Genomic DNA, 24,775 nt, shown 5'->3' on the forward strand with positions numbered 1-24,775 from the left:
CAATATTATTAAAAATATATTGTATAATCTTAAAAATTTATCGGTTTCAAAATTCATCAAGATGTTGAAAGTTTATCATCGCATTCTGAAAGCTATTCCATATCAATTTTGTACTGACATTTTTGATTCCGATAAATCACAGAAAAGAAAAACATCAGTTATCAATAAAGTCGGATAGTCTATTCTTTTTAGCATTAATGACAAATGAATCAGTATTATCCACCATTTCGTATCTATTCGAAAAACAGATTGCATATGAATGTGATGAAGAAAATTTGTTCATCCTTTCACGAACACACGCGTCGAACACGCGAATCGAATGGAATTGTAAAGTCGGTCAAATGAGCAGACCGTAGTAAATCTGAGTACAATCGTTGGATGTAACCTGCTGGAAGGCGCAGTGATGCCGTGTTGCATGAAGCGTTTGGAATTGGAGTTAAACGGGGAAAGACTGAATCACGCATTATGGCTGACGAAATCGATGAAAAGTTGCTGGAACAGGTGAAACAACAAGGAGAAATTGTACGGAAACTGAAAGCTGCTAAAGCCAACAATGTTCAGGTAGGAGCAATTACTTTTACGTATTACGGACTTGTATATCCTTTTTGTCACGAATTTTTTAATTTAACTGAACAGGTGATACCTTCTGGTAACAGTAAATTTCGTCTCCATGTGCTTGGATTGTATTTAAGTTGTTTGAGTATGTTTCAATTATAATTGTAATTGTAATAATTGTTTGTGATTAGGGTCTTTTTACAAATGCCTTGTCCATGAATTTTTCGTTTTTTGACTTGTTCTCATGAATAAATTTACCAGCATCTTATGACAAAACATTTTCGATCTTTCGTCTGCATCTAACCTCTGACAGAGACCGTAGTACATCATTTTCCATTCTTCAGGATCCAACGACTTCGAACTTAGAAGCGCATTTAGAAAATATTAACCACGATTTCGCGGATGTCAGTTATGTGTGTGGATGGGTTCCTACTACGAAAGATACAATATTCTTTGATTTCTGCGTAACCTTCGTTAATGATCGGCTCTCCAAATGGCCACATTTGAAAAGATGGTTCGCAAACATTCAAAATTTCGATCAAATTGAACGTAACACGTTTCCCGATCCGGAAGGATCAATTACTCCTCTGATGAGAAAGGTCGATCACATAAACAACCTTCGCCTTTCCGACCGAAACATAATTGATCGAAAGGTGAGGTGGTTGTTCGCTGGCAAACAAAATCGCTATAAATTATATGTAGGCATGTTTATAAAAATTTGAACACATCGGTTAACGTCTCTCTATGAAATTTCTCTTCTTGGGAAACTGTATTAATTGTACATGTTTATATCAGCTATATTACATAAACCATATAATTTATAGCATTTGCTTGCTAGTCTACTTATATGGTACTATTTGTTCTTTCGGCTAGTTTAATAATCAACATTGAGGCAGACTTTTCTCTTTAATTCTGGTTCTTTTAAATGACTGGATCGTTTATGATGTTGTGTTTGATGTGGACCAATGCCTTACTACCTGCACGAAAATATTACCATGCATCGATGCTTTCGAGGCTAAAGGTATGCAAATTATATAGGTAGTTTTCTGTGATGAACAACGATAAAAAGAAAGATTGTATTAAATATATCCCATCTTTAAAGTTAATTTGAAATCTTTGTGTTAAACAAGCATCAATCAATTTTTAATTTTGTGTAGATTGCAGAGGAAGTTACTAAATTATTGGAATTAAAAGCTCAACTGGGGGAAAAAAATGGCGAGGCACCTTCCAAGCTTCTTCTGAAAACACCTAAAGGTACAAGGGATTATGGTCCTGAACAAATGGCACTACGACTTACAGTATTGGATAAAATAGTTGCAGTGTTTAAAAAACATGGTGCAGAAACAATAGATACTCCTATATTTGAACGGAAAGTATGCAAACATTGTCCATTATGATTTAAATAACCAGATTTTCTGTTCCATATTTTAAGTAAAAATTATTTCCAATTTAGGAAGTTTTGACAGGAAAGTATGGAGAAGATTCAAAGTTGATCTATGACTTGAAGGATCAAGGTGGAGAAATTTTGTCCCTTAGATATGATTTAACTGTACCCTTTGCTAGATATCTGGCCATGGGAAAAATCTCTTCCATAAAAAGGTATCATATTGCAAAAGTTTATCGAAGGGACAATCCATCTACGACAAGGGGTAGATACAGAGAGTTCTACCAATGCGTAAGTCCAATAACATATATTAAGAATAATGCTGTTGAAGAACCTATCATTGATATTTGATCTTCTCCATATCAAAGGATTTCGACATAGCCGGGCAGTACGACCCTATGATACCAGATGCAGAATGCATACGCATTATTTCCGAGGCATTACAATCTCTGGATGTAGGACCTTATACAATTAGATTGAACCACAGATTGCTATTGGATGGTATATTTGCTGCCTGTGGTGTTCCAAGTAATAAATTTCGTGCTGTGTGTTCTGCTATTGATAAACTGGATAAAAATTCGTGGTCAGAAGTAAAAAAAGAAATAATTGAAGAGAAAGGTCTGGATGAATCCAGTGCTGACAAAATTGGCATTTACGTGTCGCGATTCGGTGGAATAGAATTAATTTCTGAGCTAAGAGAAGACAGCGAATTAATGAAATACGAATCGGCGACGAAAGGCCTTGAATCTATGGAATTATTATACAAGTATTGCAATATATTGCAAGTGACAGATAAAGTAACTTTTGATCTTAGCCTTGCTAGAGGACTTGATTATTATACAGGTGTAATCTTTGAAGCGATATTGACTGGTAAATTCTTAAAGAGTTTCGCAACGTTTTAAAACGATTTGTATTAATAGGATTCAAAAACTTTAAGAGTTCTTTCATCTGGAAACGAGTTATTTTATTTTCTTTTGCAGGTGACGACGTTGGCGTTGGTAGCGTCGCAGGTGGTGGTCGTTATGACAATTTGGTTGGAATGTTTGATAGCAAACACAAATCGATTCCGTGTGTTGGCTTGTCGTTGGGCGTTGAACGAATTTTCAACGTCCTAGAGACAAAGTTGAATAAGGAAGGTGTGAAAACGCGAACCACCGAAGTTGAGGTGTTTGTAGCAACTGCACAAAAAAATTTGCATGAAGAACGAATGAAACTTTTGTCAATTCTTTGGGATGCTGGAGTGAAAGCCGAACAGTCTTATAAAAGAAACGTAAAATTGCTTGCGCAATTACAATATTGCGAAGAAAGTGGAATACCGTTAGTTATAATAATTGGTGAAGGAGAATTGGCTAGGGGAGAACTTACATTGAGAGACGTTATGTCGCGTACAGAAATTTCGATCCCCCGAGCACATTTAATTGATGAGATAAGAAAAAGGTTGTAGAAATATACAATACATTATTCGAACATCGAGCATCGTTAATTTATACAGTCTAATAGTATCATACCAAACAGTGATTATTCAATCCTTTGTCAAGTGTCACTTTTTGCCGATACATAGCACGGTAACTTGCTTGAAACTCGGCACTTGAAGAAAGAAGAAAACTGCGTTCCTGTGTAAACTAAATTATACATAATTTATTGTATCGAATGATTGAATAAAAGTACATGGGTATCAAAAATACTAGATCTTCGAAATAATTTTTCGCGAAATATCATCTCTTTTAGAAATCGTGATAACTCGACACGTCCATTTTCGCTTTTGTAACGGTCATTTATAGCGGTAATAGAAAGCAAAAGAAAAGAGTAGGAAATAAAACTAGTAAATAAGTATAACAGTAAAAGTAGGGATACTTAAAGAAACTTAAAGAAATATAAAGAGAAAAGAACGTTCGATCTCTCTTTTTCTTTGCAATAGTTTCTCTTCTCCAATTTAAATTTCAATCTTTTGTTTCCTTGAAATTGATCATAACAGAAAACGACAGCTTTTGGGAAATAATTATAAAGTTTCTGTACAATGACTAAAGACTGAAAGTTTCTGTACAATGTATATACATATAAATTCTTCGTTCCTTATTTATCGTCATATCGTCGTTTGGTCTTTCATTTATCGTCTGAGATTTGCTGTACTTTGATACAGTCCGAAGGACAGTCCGACTGTAAAATGAGTGCAGATATATGTAAGTTTGACGTTCAGCAAATACCGCATGTCACGATTTATTAATAGGCAAGTGCGATCCATGCTTTTCGACTTTCAGCTCTGAAAGTGAATCAGGCGAATTATTTAGAGAAACGTCAGCTGTAAAAGGATTACGAACGATATTCGTAATGGGGTTCTCTATTTTCACTTCCACTAATGATTCCTGTAATTTCTGTAATGTATCAATATCGGTGAATGAATTATAATTGAGAGTAGAGTCATTAATAGTAGAAGAATCGTTCGAGGATACCTGTTTCTCTGTGCTGGATGAAGCGAATTTTTCTTCGTTGTATATATCTAACGGGGGACAAGAAGTATGTTCGTTCAAATGATTGATATTCTCGGTCGAGGCTATACTTGAAATGGATTGAGTGTGTGGTTCAAAAATTCGCACGTTCTTTTCTTCAAGTCGAACAGAATTCGTTAAAGCACTTTCTTGCGAAAACGACGAATATCGTTCAGCTGAAGTACAAACCGAAGACGCAAACTGATCTGAATTTTCAATGGATTTTGCGAATCCGTCATTTTTCAAATCTTCTCTCTCGGATTTATTCGGAGATATATTTTTACGATATTCTTTTGCATCATAATTATGTTTCTTGCAATTACTGGATGATAGATCAAAAGGCTCGGCTCTTTCTTTGAGATCTTCAGCGTGAACGTCGCTCAAGCTGAAGGCTCTGGCTCGACGTCGAAGATTCATTTGACTGATTTGTCGTTGTAACATCCCAGCCTTCCAACGAGGTACAGCTTTAAGCGTAGGAACGAGAGCGGCGGGATTATTATCTATTAAATTCGGATTTTGAGTAGGTCGTAGCGAGAAACGTCGATCGTTTAAAAATGATTTTATTGGCGTTGAAAGTCCCGGTGCTCTCTCTGTTGAAATAAGAGGTTCTTTGAGTGATTCAAACAAGGACGTTGATCTACTTTCGTATGGCATTTGCTGTGAATCCTAAAAAAAAAAAGTAAAAGTAGGTAAGTGTAAATAGCATGAAATGCGATATCACGTGAAAGGACGGAACGGGATAAAAGGCGATGAAATTGAGGATTCCTTTCGTTTTTGAAGGCAAAAACGTTTTAATCGATTCTTGGTGGATCACCGAACTCACCGATAAGAATGGTGTATCGTTCTTCGGAGGCGTTGGAGGACTAATGGGTGTCGCTACTGGTCTTAAAGAAAATCTTCTCGATTTTGTAGTAGTAGGTGCGACGAATATCAAACTACCTCTTCTCGACTCTCGTCGGTTTTGAGGCCAAGGGAGCTTGTTTTCGTTCGAGTTTACATTAAACTCTTGCGTAATTGTATTTTGATTACTTTGAGTTGTTGATGTAGGCGGAGAAGGCGAAAATAACGTGAACAAACTGGGAAGTTTCGGCGGCGTCAAGGAAGCGGTGCCCATTTTTCTTCGAGGTTGATTACGTTGAATCTGATCCGTGTTCGTAGCTGAGGTCCAACTGCCATTCGTAACGACGCTCGCGTGAAGAGCAGTGAGGGCTCTCAAAAAATCGGCCAAACTGGTTTCCTCGAGCAAATTATTAGTAGTTCCTGTATTAAGATTGCTACCTGCACCAGTGTGAGTGTAATAATGTCTCCGTAGATTTGAAGTGGTCGAGTCTCGTCTATCATCAATCGCTACTGATCCCAATGGGAATGATTGTCCGGTATCTCTGTTAATCTCGTGATCTAACTCCGAGTTCTTTTTTTCTGAACTTATTGAGAAACGACCTTTCCAAGGAGCAGATGAAACCAGTGCTTTGGAAACAGATCTTGTTAATGCAAAGTTACGAAGTTTAGAAAATTTTCTTTCTTTAATGCCATGCTCTTTACCAGATGATTCGCTTACTCGCGATTTCATTAATTCATGAATTTTTCTAGCTGCTATCGGACCGGACCAGGTTCGTTCCGTGTTTCGATCTTCTTTCTTCGTCTCGTGTAGTCTGATTTCACTAGCCGCTCGTGAACGAGGATTAGCAAAACGATATGCTGGTATTTTTTCATGGCCGATGGTCCAGAGTCCAGGTCCAGTACTGGATGTGTAAGTTGGCTCTTCCTCCGAATATACTTTACTGTTATTTTCTTCGAGCCTGTTACCGCGATATCCGATATCTTGGCTAACGAAAGTTGTCTGATTCGAATCATCAGCTCCAGTATCCTCTGTAGCTGGTGGTATGTAACCAAGAATATTAACCAATCTTGCCAACAATTCTGCTGGCTGAACCATCGCATGAGTTGCGAATGTTGCCGTTTTGTCGATTCTTTGAAGATCAGTCTCAGAAACGACGCGAGTTATTTGATCTTCCTATGGAGCAATGAAAAACATGTATTAACAGATTGTTGTATTACGCAAATGTTGTTGACCGGGGACGTATTCAGAAAAAGAGATAGCGTTTAGATCATAGAGAGAGATCCAGTTAGAACCATCGTATAAAGTTGTTAGAGCTTAAAATTTATTATTGAGTGCTTATTATAGAGTTTGTGATCGTGTTTATCATTCACCTTTTGTCACGTAGGTTTTTTTCTAACCTTTTGCATATTATAGAGGCAACTTTTTTAGCGTTATATTTTCAAAAATGGTGCATCGCTAATTTTTTTAGCGAAGAAGGGATTTTTGATGAATTTTATGCAAATGCTTTGTTTGATTGTTCGAGTAACATTTCGGAAAATGATAGTTCTCTATATATTACAATAATTCTATATATTAAAATAATATATTATAATAATTCTAATTCAAACGTGAATATTAGATCAAAAAAAAACCTTAGAATTAGTGCTTGGTTGTGACACTGAAAGTGAAAATGATACGCACGGTGTTAAAAAATGCACCTTTGCTTCCACAGAAGAATGGATTGAAGGTAACATTTCATGAAAAATAGCAAACGCCGGTCAAAAGGCATTTTTTTGCATAAATTCTTCGATCAACAACATGTTAATCTCGATCAAATTACAAGATCATAGCTTTTGGTGGTGATCATGCTCGTATTCGAGAAAATCACTTACCGTCGGTACCACTTCGCTGTTGGCGCGACGTCGAGGTCTGTTACACAACTTATCTTTCTCTTTTGAACCATAGAGCAAATCTCGAAGATCAGGAAAGCTATTGCTACGTGGAAATTTCGAAGGTGGAATTTCATAATTACATTCATCGATATATACTCTCTGAAATGTATTAAAATATATGAATAAAATTTTTGAATGTATAATAACATATTAGAGAAATATCGATTCATTATATAAATAAGCATATAAGCGGGAAAAATCGAAATACAGAATCAGAGATGCGATTTCGTTTACCTTGACCTTAGATAGCTGTAACTCGTTGAAAGCACGACGCAGGTAGTTTAGCTCCTTGTTGAATTCGTTCCAGATTTTACTCTGTGTATGCTTTAAATTGATCGCTAGTTTATGCTCGATTCTAGCAATCTTCTTACTGCGCATACCTCGCGCGATAAACGTCATAATCATGACAGTGTATCCCAGTCCAAACGAAATCCAACAGATCAAGAAGGTCTTGTATAATATAAAGAAAAATCCGCTACCCTTGCTATTGTCCTGTCCTATCGAATATGAATATGAATACGAATACGAATACGATACAAGGTCATCGACAATTTTTTCATTACCTACGCATTTTTTCAATGTAACCTGACATGAATATTTGTACAAAAAAGTTAGTGTCGATCTATTTATCTAGTTATAGGGACGTATAATTCGTGCAAGCACGTATGAAGAAGATTTCGTCAAGTAAATGAGAACGTTGTGCATAGATATATTCTGATCGATTCCTCAGTTTTAGTACAAGCGTATTTCAGTTCACTCAACTTATTATACAAGTTACTGTTCATGCTAAAAATAGAATCGGCAAAAGAACGTGACAAAATGTTTTCTAACCTGCCACGTAATCTCCGAAACCAATGGTTGTCAATGTGACAAAAGCGTAGTAAACAGCTTCGTCGTAACTCCAACCCTCATAATGGGAGAAGACAAATGCCGGGAAAAAAATGAACATGACGAAGCCTGGCATCAAATGAGCGAATATCTGTGCAGCCAACCCAACTTTTCCCGTTTCGAACGTTGTTAATTTTCTGGTATAATAGTCATTATGGTCACGCTTGTACGATTTGTACTTCCGATGAGCTTTGACGAATACGTGCCCAAAAAATTCTCCTAGTTGTGTTAACAAAATCCCATTCATAGGTATCCCTATCAGACCGTAAAATATCATCAGGATACGGCCAAGCATGTTCGTCGGAGCCAAATTCCCGTAACCTATATTGCGTATATTTAATAGATGATTAACCAAACAATATTTGGAATTTTAATATGATGTCGATAATATTCAAGTTTTCAAATGAAACTCAGACGTTCGCGAACTATACGGTATGTTGTTTTGAAAAATCCGTATTTCGTTCCAAATCTTTTACAAATCGATACCGATTCACGATCGCGTAAATATACATTCGTATATAAGTACATATATCTTCACTTGCTTTTTCCCTGATCTTTATTGTGCATAAACGTGTAAAAATGTATATATATCGTGTATATTACACGGGTACGTACCTATCGTGCTGACGACGGTGTAAGCAAAATAAAAACTGTTATAAAAATCCCACTTAAGGGGGTCCGTCTCGCCGTCGGTATAATTATAAACCGACTTTCCACAGTACCGTGTCAATTTTCCAAGAATTTCATCGTGATCGTGACTAAGATTAGGCACATAATGTGCGTGAAGTAAAGCTGAAAAACAATGAGCATCAGAGTCTGAATACTAATATCTAATATACTCGTACATAATCTAAATATCTGTAATGTACTTAAAAATTGGAAAAATAAAATGAATTTATCATAGGAGAGAGAGAGAGAGAGAGAGAGAGAGAGAGAGAGAGGAATCACAATCCGAATTTAATAAAACACATGTCGTGATTGTGATATAATCAACAAAAATTTAAACTTCACCCGCTCTCCTACACTCTTTAAAATTCGCATGATACCTCATTTAAACTACCTGTTCTCGGACAAACGTTATCTTATCATTTCACTTTATTCGTTTATCATTTATGTTCTCTACTTGCTTCGAATTAGTTAAGGAACTTTATATGCGTGCGTGTACCGGGAAAAGAAGTCACATCAATACAATTCAACAAAGAACACATCGGATAACAAATTTCATACCGTAAAGGTAAAGATCTTCTTCAATTCGTCAGAATCAATTCAAATGTATTATCAGATATCTTTATAATTTTTTGATCTAAATTTAATAAGATGCATTTTTGATAATATCATAAAATTAGTTTCGATCAAAAATGCTAACTGATTGTTATTATTGTCTCTGCAACGTATGACAAATTATGTGAAAGTAAAAGTTGCTCGCTCATCGTATATACTGTAATTATCTTCTAATCGAACAAAACTATTAATTTTAATGGTTAATGTCACGATAATGCTAGTTATAAAGTTAATGAAAATTCCCCAAAAAATTGGATATTGCGCACAATTGTACATATGTTGTACTTCTAATCTCTATGATAGGATAGTAGTTGAAACGTTTCTATTCATGAACATTTACGGTCGGTTTGTAAAGGGAACCGATGAATTTGCTGAACAATTTTCTGAGGAGCGGCTGATCCGAATGATTTCGCATGCTATCGATTTCGTAACTCAGTATTGAAGTAACTGATCCAACGAATTTATCTTTTATCACAATTGCTCATTGTTGTTCAACTGAAGCAGAAAGAGAGAGAGAGAGAGATTACGACGAATCTTTTTTAAAACTTTAATAAATGTTGATCGGTAATGAAAAAGGTACAATAGATTTTTAAGTGCTCGTATTATTTGCCGGCGATAACTTGCATTGATTTTTTAACTGCCGAATAGCGAATTCATATAAATTATTATATATGAACATTAAATGGCAAGGAACAATTTTATAGGTTGTATTGTTAAGATTTCGAATCATCTATATACTAGTTTGTTCTTTAATTACACGACCGACTGTGCTCACCGTTAATTTCGATGCGTTCACGTTTGGCTTCTTCGACGCGTTCGATTTCTAGGCGACTCTCGATATGGTAGAAAATGGAAGCACCTAGCAACAAGTAAGTCAAAAACAGCATCAACAGGACCAACCATTGTTTCTTCGACATTCTTTAATTGAACGTCTGAAATGAGATGACAATGAAGTATCAGCAACTACTGCCAAAATCTATAATAAAATAACAATGTCAAATTTCATTGAGTTTCATTGATTCATCCTTTGCTTTTTAAACTTTCTCTCTGTTGTTTGATACCTGCAAAACTACGACGCTAGTCTATGAAAAGCAATTCTTGATGACAGTACATCCAATAATCCACAATGAAACGGCCGGTTCGCGAATTGTCGCGATTCTTACTACCACTGCACTAAAAACAGATTATTGGACAGTCGGGCAGATTACGACATTATCGCGTGATAACTCTTTAGACTCTGACTTTGCGACCTTCGAAAGTCACCTTCTTTTCCCTCGATGTCAACTCCATTAGATATCCGATACGATTCTAAGTGCCATCAGCTAAACGTTTTATCAATAATACGATTGTTTTTCATTTCCGTTTTAAACTTCTTCTCTTTTTTTTTTACATAATATAAACTCTATCGAATATCCTAGAAAAAGAATGTTGAACTTAAGAATGTACAACTTTCGTGATTGTTATTTCGATATTGTTAAAACGCATTGTAATAATATAAGAAATCATAAGAGACTTACCTTAGAGATTTTCCTTAATACAAAACATTGAAATATATTTACGGCTCACTTAAATTTGACGACGCTTTTTGTATGACGATTCTTCTTACAATTAGTATAAAGACACGAAACCGATCAACTAAATGACGACAGACGAATGTACAAACTGCAACGAATGAACGTAAGAAAGACTCTTGTTGTAGTATAAGAGATTTCTTCTAATACATAACAAAGATTTGAACGACAATGAAAGAAGAATATGAACGATTTTCAATTCTTACCGGTTGCAAGAACGACGATTCTAATAAGACAAAAGATCTGAAACAAAGTAACTTAATTGTGTTGGAAGTGATAATTATTAAATCGAATATTTTCTTGAATGTAGGTAACACATTATTGGAGAACACTGATCGTTTCGATGGCTGCAGTTGAACTTAGGGACGTTTGCCGCGTGACTACAATTTTCACAGTTGCCGCGCAGTTGACGACAAAAATGTTCCCTTGATACTTTTTACGTAACTTGCACGATGTATGTACTTTGTAAAACGCAATATTTCCTGCTAGTTGAAAGATCGAAGGAAAAGATCGATCGAATGCATGATTTATCGCTTACAGAATACGTTTCAGTCAGTTATTTACTTTTCTTTTCCATATCTATGATTATGATTATTCACTGGCAACCAACCACGGTGTAACATCTTCTTCAGTTGTAAAAAAAAAAAAACGGACGGAAATGAAATTGAAAGAACGGATATTAAAAGAACGTTATCAAATTATCCAATTGTTACAAAATTTGGGAAATCGATGTCAAACGTTACGTATCCAATTTTTTTTATACATGTAAATTTCACCGAGACTGTATAGGTATACAGGAATGCAGTAGCTTATCTTTATTACACATAGAGATTGAGACGACACTAAGGCAGATACCGAATAAAGGCGGATTAAACATCAGTATTAACAACGAGAACAAAACATTATTGATAATAAGCTATCGAAAGTTAAATAATATAGTTAAGTGCGATAACGTTTCGATCGCAATTCATATCAATCGAAACGTGATAATCTATTTCAACTCCGAATAAAACGAAAGTACGTACCTTGATGGTTGTGAAATAGAATATACTGTACAACAGTTGAGATCTGAAGAGTACAAACACGTTTCGATACTGATAACTGCCACGTTAAAACGTCTCCCGATATATCCTCGTTCATCCCTTGCCTTTTCCTCGTGGTTTACGTTTTCAATTAACTCTGTTTTTGAAATTTCCACTGATGCTATTACTATATCTTTTCCGCTTCAAGCCACGAATTTTTTTAAAATGACATAAAAACCGATGGTATGAGATACCTTAATTTTCGTATTATCACGAATATCCTCGATTGCGAACGAACCATTCGCTATTTGTCACAAAAAATTTACCGAAAGTTTACAATTTTGAAAAATAGCAAGAAATGAAGAAATTTGTAATAACATTAGTGTTATCAGCTTTTCTCCCTCTTTTATTCTTCTATATCATTTAAATTTTATCACGGCTTAAAGATTATATGCATACCTATCACAAATTTGCCTTTGTCGCCATACATATTTCTTTTCCAACTTTACAAATTTTGCGGGTTACTATCTATTATTTTGTCTCATATTGTCGATAGACAAGATAAAAATGAATAGAAATTAGATTTTGCTTTATCTAAATACTATTTGTCGATAGGAACATTTTACATTTATATAAGAGAAATAAGTTATAAGTTGCTTGCGATTAACACGTATTGAATGACTTATAGAATCGCGTTTTTAATAAGTCACCGATATTCGTAAGTTTTACCTGTTATAACGCATCTTAGTCGCACAAGAACTACGCGTAACACGATCATAAAATCTTTTTTCATGAAAGGATAAAAGACAAAAGCTGCTTACTTTGATGACCAGTCACGTGCTCAAACTACTTTCGTAAGTAACTCTAAGCGACCCTTGCTTAAAAGTATGTCATAATAATGCTAAGCGTTGAGGTCAACAACTTTATGTAGAAAGAGAAAAGAATTAAATTTGAAAAATCAGTAAAACACACTGTATCAATAAAAAACACCTTTTTATCTTATCGCAAAATTTCGATCGATTATCGATTTAAAAGAAAACTAAATTTATTTAAAAAAACCTACAGCGTAACTACTCGAAGTACACGCATTGAAAGAATTTTGAGAAGAAAGGAATAAAATGGTTAAATAAATGAGCGAGATAAAAAATGGAGCAAATGCGGCGGGAATAGAAATATGGACAGAAAGAAGAGAGATAGGTAGATAGACAGATACATAGATAGATAGATAGATAGAGAGAGAGAGAGAGAGAGAGAGAGAGAGAGAGAACTGGAAGAAAAAGCAGACTCAACTATTACGACTCGCAATATCGCGTTGCAAAAATTATATCCGACTCAACGCTCACACGTAACTGATACAAAAATGATCTCTCTTTGAATAATTCAAACTTCATACTTAGACACGTTAATATAGTTATTTGGTTAGTAAACTCGTGCTAATAACAATTGATGTTGTCTGTACACGGTTAACAAGTATAACCGTTTACAGATAATTTACACATCATGTTCTCTCCTATTCAATGAAATATCCGATCGAGTTTTCATTCACTTTTACCGCAAATTTTCGGTGTTTTTTTATAATTTACCAAGTATTATATAGTGGAAGGATATCATAGGATTCTAAGGGATAATATTTTGTCAAAAGTATGTCGTTCAATAGAATTTGTACCATCAAAAGTTCTTGTTTTAATTGTATTTTGTATCTTCGAAATTAGATATATGTATGTGTCATTATAAACTCATAATATATCTATAATTCTATATGCTTTTTTTTCCACAATATATATATATATATATATATATATATATATATATATTACGCGCCTTAAGAATGCGAAACAAGAAATAAATGTGCACCTGCTTACGGGTTTCATTCGATGTACAAATAAATGTACGATAACACGAATAAAAGAAAAGAAAAAATAGAAAAAAGAAAAGTTTCAACGAAGTAACTTTTGTTCTATTATATGTTCGAGGAGAACGATTCAAAATTCCAATGCAATTTATTTGTAGATAATGACGATATGTATCTTCAAATTAATAAACAAAATGCTCCATTTTAGACTATCTCCGATGACGTAATAGGCCAAAGTTGTCTTTAATTCCCAATGCTAAGATTGATAGAACTACAAATTATACGTACATATATAAAAGACTCAGTAAACAATGGATAATTGAAGAAATAGACAAAAGGAAGAATAGACAATTTTTGTTTCTATTTAATATTCATTGAATGATTTTGAAGATGTATCAATGCCATCCAAGTTCTATATCTTCAATCTTTATATTTAATTCTTCGAACGAAGTATCAATACCAGGTTCGTCGAAACCACCGTTTAGCTCAATTTTCTGCTAAAAATAAGATATAAAATATAAAAAATATAACCAAGCGTCCTATTATTACATTCTAGGAATAAATCAAGTTGAAAAAAGAGGAAAATAAAACACAACGAACCTGTAATGCTGCAATTTGTGAAGGATCACCGACCAATAAAATCTGCGTTTCGTTATCATTTAAATCATCGGCCGCTTTGGAAATCTGTATTTGTCCATCTTTTTCTGTGATCTTCGGTTATACCCGGAAATGTAAAAAGAAAAATTTGAAAATTTTTCTCCAAATGTATTCAAAATGCAAAATATCTTCTAAATTACCTTTAACGACGAATTACCATTATCTCGCATAATGCTTCCTTTTCGTCTATCTTTACTTCGACTAAAAGACTCTTGTACAGATTCTTGGCAAAGAACATCAACATTATCATCATTATCGACTAATGAATGAGCAGTTCTTTTGTGCATCACGAGAGTACTACTTTGTCTGTACCTCCTCAAGCAAATTTTACATTCGAACGGACGTTGTTGCGTATGAACCTAAAAAATAGAGAAATATGTTGAATGTGAGGTAATCACGTTATACAAAGAGTGAAGAAATTACTAACGAGATGATGCTTGTAAAGACTAGAATACTCTGTGAATCTCCTTCCACAGTTTTCTATAGAGCATACGTAAGGTTTTTCACCCGAATGAATTCGTATATGATTCTTATAATTTGTCGCACTAGCAAATGCCTTGCCACATTTAGGTTGTGTACATTTGTATGGACGTTCCCCGGTGTGCGTTCGGACATGAACCTAGTACACATGCAGTACACAGAATTTGTTCCATTAATCGCAAACCTGAAACACTGTATTGCCAAATTTTTACCTTCCTAATATTACTCGTAGTAAAGGAACGACCGCATCCATTGAAGGGACATAAGAAGGGCCGTTCTCCAGTATGGGTCCGTACGTGTTTTAGCAAATCTCCGGATGTTTTAAAACTTTTATCGCACGTTTCGTTTGGACATTTGTAAGGTTTCTCTCCTGTGTGTGTACGCAAATGCGCTTTTAAACTGTATCCTGTCGAGAAGCTCTTCTTACATTTTGGATGTGTGCATCTATATGGTCGTTGACCGGTGTGAGATCGTTCGTGAACCTGATTTAACAATACTATTTTATATAATATGATAATAGTGCTTCATCGTTTTTAACTAACTGTAATTAAATCTTCGAGAATCAAACAAATTCATTTAACCAGACGTTGGTATTATTTAAATTTACGAATATAGTAGAGCGTATGATAGATTAATAAAATGTGCTCCAAACTTACAAGGGAAGATTCCAAATTCAAAAAATTATGGAACTGAAGATATGTAGCTTTTTTATTTTTTTGATACAAAGAAATGTTTAAAACAAGAGTTGTTTAGTTCCAGGAGAGTTACGTGATAGAAAAAATTTTTCCCAAATGGACGTATTTACGAGTTTTGAAGGTCACCTCCATCTTTTTTAAATAGAACCACATATTTTTAATCACCTACGATTGTAGCTCTTCTCAAGATGAATTCAAATATCACAATCATTTAGGGTCAATCGAAATAACGGACGTAATAATGAATGGAGAAAAATTCGTAGTAAGTTCTTCTGAAAAAATGTATTCTTGATTTTATTAACAAAAACAAGATCTTTTCAGACATCTACAGTGTACAATGTATGCAGTCCGTTAAATGATAAAGTCAGTATACATAAACAAAACACTCGCGTACTAAATACATGATAGAGACAAGGAGCTCCAGCTATTGAACAATAGTCGATTGTTAAGAATTTTCAAAAATCTCGATGTTTCAAAAGATCTTTCTTGTGTTCAAAAATACATGATTCCATTTAAAAAAATGAAGATGACCTTCAAAATTTGTAAACATATTTACTCGAAAAAAATTTGGCTACCTCATAGTAGTTTCCCCCCTCACCACGGAATCAAACGGCTTTTGTTTCGCACATTTCTCTATATCTCAAAAATTGAAGAAGTTATTTAGGTGGCTCACTTTTGTTGACTCACCTTGTATAAGTACATATTACGCAATTTTTCTTTGTTGCCTAAATTCATTCTAAGGAAATAAAATTGCCCCTTGAGAATTCGATTGTTTCCCGATTTTGTGTTTTAACTCGCAAAATGTGAGAAACAGAAAAAATATTTTCAGACAGAAGTTACTTCTTTTACTTAGGACTATCATTACATAAAAAATGTATCAGTATATATTGAATTATAACGCATAATTACAAAAGAGCCGGATTTTCAAGAGCCAATTTCATCCCCTTAAAGTGAATTGGGGCAGTAAAAAAATATTGCGTAATACATACCTAACATATATCCTCTAAATATCGCCAAAGATCCAGAATTTTTTGAGGGGTGGGAATCTTTCTTTGTTAATAAACTTTTCTGATAACGGCTTTCATATATGGCATACAATAATGATTGAATCAAGAACATGATTCTGACAGAATTGATATTGCAATTCATTCACATTGTCTTTGTGAAGAAACCTGAATCAACTTGTAATTTGCAATAATGTTGGGAAGAATCTTTACCTTAAGATGATGAGGTGTACTGTAAACCTTTGAACAGCCCTCCCTTGGACAAGGATGTCTTATTCTTGATGTAGATAGCTTATTTAATAAAATCTTGGAATCCTTTTTCTTCAATTTCCCATCTTCAATTTCCCATAAATCTTTGCTAATATCAAGATGGCCAGCTACCATATAAGCATTGCCATCGATAAACTCTACATGCGGATAATTTTCAACGTTTTCTATGGTAGAGTCACGAGCTTGAACTAATGTTGCTGGCTCTAATTCCAGTTGAAGTGGTTTACCTTCTGCAAACTCTGTTATATCTCGAAGCAATATGGTATCTCCACTTTCCAATTCGAATGTTGTTTGCCTTTTTAAATTCATATCTATAAAACAAACGAATCTGTGATGTTATAACAGATCTAGAAATATAATGTAATACAAATTACAATGACCGATTAACTATATCAATATTTGAATGTTATTCTTTGTACACGCATTAAATCTTGAAATCATGAACAGATAAGTAAAATGATGGCATCTATTTTGCTATTAATAGGAGCAACATTTTATGCGTATTCCTCTTGTGTGTTGATTAATTTCTAACCATCATCGTTGAAATTATTGGTAACAAATGCTTGCGTTCCATCAGGCAACGTTACTGCTGTCAAGGTTGTACCACCACTCAATAGGTGTTCATCTAGTGTTAATTCTTCTGTTTGATCATTCCCAGAATTATTTTCATTAATTAAAACTGAAAGACACTCCAGTATATCCATACGATTGTTCTGCAGAATAAAATGATTAGTAAGAGGTATTTTTGATATAACATGAATGCTTCAGTGAATGAATACTAAATAAGATGCTTCTACCTGTGTCTCGTCCGACATAGTTTCGACATCTCGAGTCATGAAACGATTTGAAAGTTCTGCGCCTTCTGTTGACATATTTCTCTACAAATCCAGAGCTGCGAACAAAGAACGTTTCGCGATGATCGTCGATGATCCACATCATTATTTTGTGTCTTAGTTTCATGTCCGCAGGTAAGCATCTGTCTTAAAACAGGGATCATCAGCATCAACTCGTTTGCGATGCATTGAAAATTCTACTATAGTGTCTATTGTACCAAATTATTTTTTTACCCACAAACACTGAATATTTTGAGATATGAATATTTAGAACAATACTCGTGCAGTCAAGAGGATACACCAATTGATTAACTACTAAATACAACATGTATTCGCATAACGATTATAACGATAACATAAGACTCGCGGCGTATCACTACATCTCGCAAGTAATATTTCCTATATGTACCTATAATTATGCATTAGGAACGACGATATCTAGAAGTAATACTGATTATTGCATTGGTAATTACGAGAAAATTGAACCGATGACTCTTAATAGTTATAATTATCGTGAAGTAAAAGACGTATACACGAAAAATTCGCCATTTGTTGATTGAAATATGCCTCAACTATAAATCAAAATTGAAAGTATTTAAGTCGAATAAAATTCGAATGTCTTTTGTTTCTCTCTCCGATTTTCTTTGTCTTTTTTCATCATATAGCGAATTCAACTTTCGATGTTTCGCGCAGCCTCGTAATTTAGTACCAAAGAATCTTGGGAAATATTACCCATAAACTCGTACTCCCGCGAAACCTCATGACGGAGAATACACATATATTAAATAAGATGAAAATAATCAATTCAGTAAATTTTAATGCCGTAGAAATGCTTAAAAATTTTACGCACCACTAGATAAGCAGTTTCAATGATGATTTTTATTCGAAGCTACATCGTGAAGCGAAAAGACATAATCGATAACCTTCTCCAAATTGTAGTCTTGTATGTTCCTATAGTTTTAGTATAGTTACATACTTTCCGCTTGACTTTCAGTTCTTATATTTGGTTTGTTCATCACAATCTTGGTATCTTTCATCAACATATTATTCTGAAAAACAATACTATATAGATGGTGAATGTATCTCTTTAAACGCACGACAACTCATTTTTGAACATAGCCGTACGTACAGGACCCGTGGTGGGGGGTAGACCATTGATACTGATATGTATACTCATATTATACCCTATACTTTATACTATAGTTGATTCAAGGCACTAAACTCTAAACTACAAACTAAATTACTAAACTACCTACCTAAATAGTTTAGATTTGAGTAGTTGAATGAGTCTAATCAAATAGTACCTATAAACAAAATGGTCATTTGATATTCACGTAATCGATGCTGCGGCTGCCAGTTATTGGCTGCCTAGTATCGATGCCTGGGGATAAATTTGTAGTAGATCTTTGCCGAGGGTCCTTATCCAGGTGAATTAACATTTTTTCAGGAACAAACTGTGAGGAGGCCCTGTTCTGTCTTGTCGAACACGTGCATTTGTTTACATCTATGGACTCATCGCGTTAGACCACAGAGATATATATAAAGATGGAGTAGTCAAACGAATCATGTGTTACCACTTAATCGTAAGTGGATGCGATATGGAAATAGAAAGAGAATACTGCATAGAGACCCCTTCTGTTCTTGTCTAATCGGGCATGCACGCTGACGCTACTCGTTGGTCGGTGCTACACTTATAGTCGACACACTCGATTGTTACTAGTTGACAATCGTCGCAATAGTCGCAACAGTCAAATTTTATTTACATTTATACCTCAACTCGTTGATCAGACTACAGATATTTATTGTATGAATGTACATGCGTTATTAGACAAGGACACATGAAGTTTCTGTGCAGCGTTGCTTTTATTCCTATATGGCTTTTTCAGCTCACTCACGCACTCTATCTTTATATCTCGATGTGTTAGACCGACTATAGTACACTTATAAGTGGGGTAAAGCACGGCCATATAAACAGATCATGGCACAGTCATTCGAAAATTGAGTCGTGAAAAATCTACATGGAAGACAACAAAGTTTTTGTTCTGCAAAACAAATAGAGATGAGTAAAATATCTCTATCTCTGTCTAAGAAACGATCATATAAATAGATCTTGACAAATCGTCCGAAAACTGAAGCGTGACTAGTGAAAAATTAACATGGAAAGCAAGAAGGTTACCGTTCAGACAGACACAGAACACTTTACTTATCTCTGTCTCTCTCGCAAGAACATAGACTTTGTTAATCTCCCATGTTGATTTTTCACAACTAGAATACGATTCAATTTTCAGATGGTTTTCCCTAGCGAATGTTGAGACCCGATTATTATATGGTCGTGTATATGACCATGTATATGACCGTGCTTTTGACACTTATAATTTTTGAACCACTAACTCTCTCACTTCCTCTCTCCCCTCTCCCCCTCTTTATACATGTTGCTGATCTAATCTTGCTCTCTATTGGTCAATTCTATCGTAACTATATGAATGTAAGAAAAACGAATAAATAAACGTAGCCTACTTTTTACTGTTTACTAAAATATTTTAACAATTTTACGAATTTATTTTGTGCATTCGTTAAATATATGAATATGCAGTATCTATGAGAATCAAATATATTATAGACACGCGTAAATACATGCAAGTGCGTCACGCATCATGAGTATGCATATACTTACATAAGTATAGGTGGCACGTATGCGTTATTCCAAAGTGTATGGTGTAAATGTATCTGTCTATACTGATTTTCATATATCGTCAATATTAACCCATATTACTAATACTAATAGCAAACGGATCAAAATAGATCAAAATTGAAGATTGTAACTGAAAGATTTTGTTTATCTTTGCTTATCAGTTATTGTTAATAATTAATAACATATTAAAAATCTTTTGTGATCCGTTTTGATCCAGGCTTAGGAATGAAAGGAAATTTTATTAAGAAGTATTTATGTCAAACAGTGAAATAATAGTTGCTTGATACGAATTTAGTTCGTATGATCTTAATTTTTTCGCTGGAAAATCTAATTATATTTGTTTTAATGCAAAACTACAACACGTTGACAGAGTCAATAGAACAGTAATTCGTTGATTTGTATCAAGATACAACGATATACTTAGATGTATACTCATGTTCGCCAAACGTATAATCAACGATACTCGTGGGGGCTTAGTTATTGATAATCGATGCTGGTTTCAATTAATTCAGCATCCAATGTATCTATTGAGTGAAATAATTATATTGCAAAAAGGTAACTAACAATCTTTTCTTCTTTCTTTTTATAGAATTACATATTTCTTGTACACTTTTTGATATAAGGATTAATTATTGTAATGTTTAATTGATTAACGAATTCAGGCTTAGAATGCAACAGGACCAGTCAATAGACTTCTCACTTTGGACAACAAGACCATTTTTAAAATCTAAAGATAGAAGCGATTTTAGCGGAACATTTAAAATGTTTGCATCAAAAAAACAAATGTCAAACAGCACCTTCTACGCAGAGTTGGAGCCTGATGAAGTAATGGATACAAAAAGTGGTCTAAATGAATCGAAGAAATGCCAGGATGAAGATTCCAGTCATTCCAACATGATAGCACAAGATAAGAAACAGGAAGATTACGATGGACATTCATTCCATAAAATTGCTTCCTTCAGAGGTTTCCCACGATTTCGTTCATTTGTAATGTCAGCTGGAAGTTCAATGGAACATATTGACATTGAAGAGAGCGAAGAGAATTCAATGCAGGTACCGTTTGTACGAGTATCGCACAGTATGTTAGAATACAGGAATAGTAGGTAAGTTAATAGAGTTAGTTAACTAGGGCAAACTATAATTCATTGCGAAAAATTGAGGAAAAGTATCTTATAAGACATTTAATGTGCAGATATATAACCACAGATAGAAATTCCCGTCGATATGCAGTGGAATCGTATACGATAAGCGAGTCTGAGAGCGAAGAAGAATCCGAAAGAACAAAATCATTGGACACAAATTCCGCGATAATCGTGGATCATACTGATGACTCGGTTCCCAAATTAAAGTCGGTTGATAACACAGCTTGTATAGATTCTAAAAGGAAAAATGCACGTCGAGTTGCAGAAGAATTGTTAGCTACTGAAAAGAATTATGTTAACATTTTACGATTGATCGATCAAGTATTCCAGTTTAAAATCGATCAAGAGAATAGAGCACATCCTATGTTTCCTCCAGAGACTGTTCAGCATATGTTCTCTAATATCAAATCGATTTATAAGTTTCACAACGATTTTCTGTTACCCCAACTTCAAGAGAGGATGCAAAATTGGGAATCGGATCGTAGAATCGGAGATATAATGAAGAATTTTGCACCTTTTCTTAAGATGTACACAGAATATGTAAAAAACTTTGATTATGCCATGAACTTGATACAGACTCTTCAAATTAAAGTCGCTAGATTTGCTGCGATTATCAACGAGATTCAAAAATTGGACGAGTGTGCCAAGTTATCGTTGCCACATCATATGTTAAGCCCTATACAAAGATTACCAAGATACGAGCTTCTTCTGAAAGATTATTTGAGAAACCTCACAGAAGAAAATGCTGATTACAAGGATACTAAAAGTAAGGATCTTTCGAGTTCCATTCGATTCGATGAGTTACTTCCGCATAAAGTAATGCGCATCTAGCAAGGACTGGCTTCTATTTAAACGTCTATTGAACGGGGCACGTTTAAATAGACGTCTGTAGATGGCGACGATAATAATCGTAGAATCAAACGAACAGACATGGCTTTCTTTCTCGTAGAGGCGTTGGAATTAGTATCTACTGCTGCTAATCACACGAATGATGCAATGAAGAAGATTGACAAGTTTAAAAAGCTTCTTGAAATACAAGAGAGTATATACGATACGACAGATCTAGTTAGTGCTACGCGGGAGCTTGTAAAAGAGGGTCGTATTGTTAAAATTTCAGCAAGAAGCGGTGATCATCAAGAAAGACATTTGTTTCTGGTATGTACATGCATACCTTAAATATACAATCTGGATGTATGGTTGCTGGTGCATAAATTTGTTGACTGATGCATATAATAAATACTTATTCAATCGATACCGTATATTAGACTTTAGTGATGGAAATGTTCTTTGTTTGTTCTGCCTTTCAGTTTACTGATTTATTATTACTTTGTTCGATAAGATTAATACCCGGGCCATTGTATCGATTAAGAGCTAAATTCCTGATCGAAAATTTGCAAGTGATCGAAGGAGACAACCTAGAAACAGCAAACACATTTTATATAAGAGATGAAGATAAAAGCGTTGAATTATATACGCATGTGGCTGAAGAAAAGGCAGCTTGGCTCGAAGCGTTGTTCGACACTATGCAAGAAATGATGAAAAGAAAAGCGAGTCTAAAAACTGGCGAGGTGAAGACTCTTGTCGTGAAGACTGATGATGTATCTAGATGTATGATATGTGAAGTCATATTTTCCGTGATGAAACGAAAACATAATTGCAGAGCTTGCGGAATAGTGAGTACCACCTTTTGCCGATGGTATTTCGCAACCATCGGCCTGTGAACAATCGGAATGGAAAACATATTATCAGTTATTAGTTAACAGTTGTTATTTAACTTGAAGTTAAACACATCCATCCACATTTTCCATAATATTTTTCCTATAATATTCCTTTCCTATAATATCCTTTCCTATAATATTTTATAATATTTTACTTGTTATTTGTAGGTTGTCTGCGGTAAATGTTCAAATCAAAAGTTATTATTCGAGGATAACAAGAACATGAGAGTTTGCCGCCTCTGTTATACTGCTTTAACGCAACCGCTTGTTAAATCACCTTCTTCGACATCTACGTCCGGCCCAGTACCCAGTTTATTACAAGTTTCAGCAAGCGCATCATCCGTTATATCTGGATATCTTATGTTAAAAACACAACCAAGTAAATCTTGGACACGACGATGGTTTGCATTACATGCAGATTTTGTTTTGTACACTTTTAAGTCTGAATCTGAAAATATGGCTCTAACGGCAACTCCTATGCCTGGTTTCATTGTTACGGAAGGTATTAAATTGTCTGACGAGGATCCTTTAAGTCACAAGGACAGACCTAAAGCTCTTAAAATGCATCATTCTAGGAAAAGTTACTATTTACAAGCGTTATCAAATGAAGATAAACAGAAGTAAGTTTTATCATGTATATTTTGATATTCGTATAATATGTACATATACATACATGTATGTATATATATGTAATTGCATACAACACCAGCGAATTCGCTCATCTATAAGAGCGGCCATAAACAAGCCAACTAAATCGATCGACTACGATAGAGCTGGTCGAGTCGAATAGTCAACTAAGGCTATAGTCTGTTCAACGAGACGAGGCAGTAAACACAAACAGAATGTGATTACTGTGGCTACGGTTATTAGCTGTTTATAGTCGTCCAAATTTTTGTATTCACAGAAAGTGACTGACTAAAATTTCTTGTCAGTTGACTGCTAGTCGATCCGTCTATAATCGATTTAAGATTCGTCAAATTTCATTTCAGATGGTTCCATGCTTTACAATTAGCTACTAAAGCAGAATTACCTTCATTAACAGCAACGGAAAATGAAGACGCACAAAAAGATCAATTAATTGTCCATACACGATAAATAATTTATCGATCTTATTTATGATATCCAAGTTAATCTTTTACTGCCATTAACGTATAAGATCGCAGAGTGATAAAGTAATCGTTAGTAGATAATTAACGTATGAAAGTGGCGTTAACTTATGTTATATAATATACAGATACATGCATAAACAGATTGTTATTGGTATACTGTGTGCCGACTTAACGGCGACCACATTGCCAAAACGCTTGTTGTACAATATTTTGTACCATTTTGTTATATATTTAAAAATATATAAGTATATATTTACATAATTGTTTAAAATATTCTATGTATGATACATAATTTTTATCCCAATAATGGAAAACACCAATGGTGTCTTCATTAAATTCTGCAGCAAAAGAATTAATTGTCTTC

At 34.5% G+C, this 24,775-nt stretch overlaps 4 protein-coding genes across 26 annotated transcripts; 2 read left to right on the plus strand and 2 right to left on the minus strand.

The window, feature by feature from the left end:
- LOC132908189 (histidine--tRNA ligase) lies at positions 1-3,623 on the plus strand. 5 transcript variants are annotated; one of them, XM_060961956.1, is made up of 6 exons: positions 1-561; positions 900-1,208; positions 1,713-1,928; positions 2,009-2,230; positions 2,308-2,809; positions 2,920-3,623. In XM_060961956.1, exons 1-6 carry the CDS (start codon positions 466-468, stop codon positions 3,381-3,383), a joined length of 1,809 nt encoding a protein of 602 aa, XP_060817939.1. In that variant the 5' UTR covers positions 1-465; the 3' UTR covers positions 3,384-3,623. The 5 variants fall into 5 exon arrangements, with proteins under 5 accessions (XP_060817939.1, XP_060817941.1, XP_060817940.1 ...); XM_060961958.1 differs by lacking the exon at positions 900-1,208 and adding an exon at positions 1,429-1,576 and having other exon boundaries at positions 5-561; XM_060961959.1 differs by lacking the exon at positions 1-561 and adding an exon at positions 1,429-1,576 and having other exon boundaries at positions 1,072-1,208.
- Positions 3,550-12,948, minus strand: LOC132908180 (open rectifier potassium channel protein 1). Of its 8 annotated transcripts, none has more exons than XM_060961914.1 (12): positions 11,963-12,948; positions 11,144-11,180; positions 10,884-11,028; positions 10,428-10,780; positions 10,142-10,342; positions 8,701-8,877; positions 8,029-8,406; positions 7,432-7,694; positions 7,138-7,296; positions 5,249-6,439; positions 4,390-5,091; positions 3,550-4,311 (listed from the first exon to the last, which is right to left on the minus strand). In XM_060961914.1, exons 5-12 carry the CDS (start codon positions 10,281-10,283, stop codon positions 4,150-4,152), a joined length of 3,174 nt encoding a protein of 1,057 aa, XP_060817897.1. In that variant the 5' UTR covers positions 10,284-10,342; positions 10,428-10,780; positions 10,884-11,028; positions 11,144-11,180; positions 11,963-12,948; the 3' UTR covers positions 3,550-4,149. The 8 variants fall into 8 exon arrangements, with proteins under 8 accessions (XP_060817897.1, XP_060817904.1, XP_060817903.1 ...); XM_060961921.1 differs by lacking the exon at positions 11,963-12,948 and having other exon boundaries at positions 10,428-10,539; positions 10,630-10,780; positions 11,144-11,933; XM_060961920.1 differs by lacking the exon at positions 11,963-12,948 and having other exon boundaries at positions 10,428-10,534; positions 10,617-10,780; positions 11,144-11,933.
- Positions 9,301-24,672, plus strand: LOC132908184 (FYVE, RhoGEF and PH domain-containing protein 4-like). Of its 3 annotated transcripts, none has more exons than XM_060961945.1 (8): positions 9,301-9,319; positions 20,813-20,997; positions 21,105-21,545; positions 21,635-22,350; positions 22,534-22,739; positions 22,892-23,257; positions 23,471-23,922; positions 24,292-24,672. In XM_060961945.1, exons 3-8 carry the CDS (start codon positions 21,112-21,114, stop codon positions 24,395-24,397), a joined length of 2,280 nt encoding a protein of 759 aa, XP_060817928.1. In that variant the 5' UTR covers positions 9,301-9,319; positions 20,813-20,997; positions 21,105-21,111; the 3' UTR covers positions 24,398-24,672. The 3 variants fall into 3 exon arrangements, with proteins under 3 accessions (XP_060817928.1, XP_060817927.1, XP_060817926.1); XM_060961944.1 differs by lacking the exon at positions 9,301-9,319 and adding an exon at positions 19,106-19,177; XM_060961943.1 differs by lacking the exon at positions 9,301-9,319 and having other exon boundaries at positions 20,266-20,997.
- Positions 13,941-19,180, minus strand: LOC132908192 (zinc finger protein 76-like). Of its 10 annotated transcripts, none has more exons than XM_060961971.1 (9): positions 19,055-19,180; positions 17,715-17,809; positions 17,450-17,630; positions 16,861-17,228; positions 15,161-15,430; positions 14,896-15,087; positions 14,609-14,827; positions 14,412-14,522; positions 13,941-14,308 (listed from the first exon to the last, which is right to left on the minus strand). In XM_060961971.1, exons 2-9 carry the CDS (start codon positions 17,787-17,789, stop codon positions 14,207-14,209), a joined length of 1,518 nt encoding a protein of 505 aa, XP_060817954.1. In that variant the 5' UTR covers positions 17,790-17,809; positions 19,055-19,180; the 3' UTR covers positions 13,941-14,206. The 10 variants fall into 10 exon arrangements, with proteins under 10 accessions (XP_060817954.1, XP_060817949.1, XP_060817951.1 ...); XM_060961966.1 differs by having other exon boundaries at positions 17,715-17,893; positions 19,055-19,170; XM_060961968.1 differs by having other exon boundaries at positions 17,715-17,897; positions 19,055-19,073.
- Positions 24,673-24,775: the final 103 nt, after the last annotated feature.

Source organism: Bombus pascuorum, chromosome 6, assembly GCF_905332965.1.
Source record: "Bombus pascuorum chromosome 6, iyBomPasc1.1, whole genome shotgun sequence".
Lineage (NCBI taxonomy): Eukaryota > Metazoa > Arthropoda > Insecta > Hymenoptera > Apidae > Bombus > Bombus pascuorum.

Coding starts and splice junctions, on each gene's coding strand:
- LOC132908180 (XM_060961914.1), bottom strand. CDS start 10,283: ATGTCGAAGAAACAATGGTTGGTCCTGTTGATGCTGTTTTTGACTTAC. Junction 8,878..10,141: donor TGAACGCATCGAAATTAACG/GTGAGCACAGTC, acceptor ATTGTTTTTCAG/CTTTACTTCACGCACATTAT. Junction 5,092..5,248: donor ACGATACACCATTCTTATCG/GTGAGTTCGGTG, acceptor TTTTTTTTTTAG/GATTCACAGCAAATGCCATA.
- LOC132908192 (XM_060961971.1), bottom strand. CDS start 17,789: ATGTCAACAGAAGGCGCAGAACTTTCAAATCGTTTCATGACTCGAGAT. Junction 15,431..16,860: donor GTACACCTCATCATCTTAAG/GTAAAGATTCTT, acceptor TTGTTAAATCAG/GTTCACGAACGATCTCACAC. Junction 14,523..14,608: donor ATGGTAATTCGTCGTTAAAG/GTAATTTAGAAG, acceptor GTATAACCGAAG/ATCACAGAAAAAGATGGACA.
- LOC132908189 (XM_060961956.1), top strand. CDS start 466: ATGGCTGACGAAATCGATGAAAAGTTGCTGGAACAGGTGAAACAACAA. Junction 562..899: donor CTAAAGCCAACAATGTTCAG/GTAGGAGCAATT, acceptor TCCATTCTTCAG/GATCCAACGACTTCGAACTT. Junction 2,231..2,307: donor ACAGAGAGTTCTACCAATGC/GTAAGTCCAATA, acceptor TCCATATCAAAG/GATTTCGACATAGCCGGGCA.
- LOC132908184 (XM_060961945.1), top strand. CDS start 21,112: ATGCAACAGGACCAGTCAATAGACTTCTCACTTTGGACAACAAGACCA. Junction 22,351..22,533: donor TGATTACAAGGATACTAAAA/GTAAGGATCTTT, acceptor TCTTTCTCGTAG/AGGCGTTGGAATTAGTATCT. Junction 23,258..23,470: donor ATTGCAGAGCTTGCGGAATA/GTGAGTACCACC, acceptor TGTTATTTGTAG/GTTGTCTGCGGTAAATGTTC.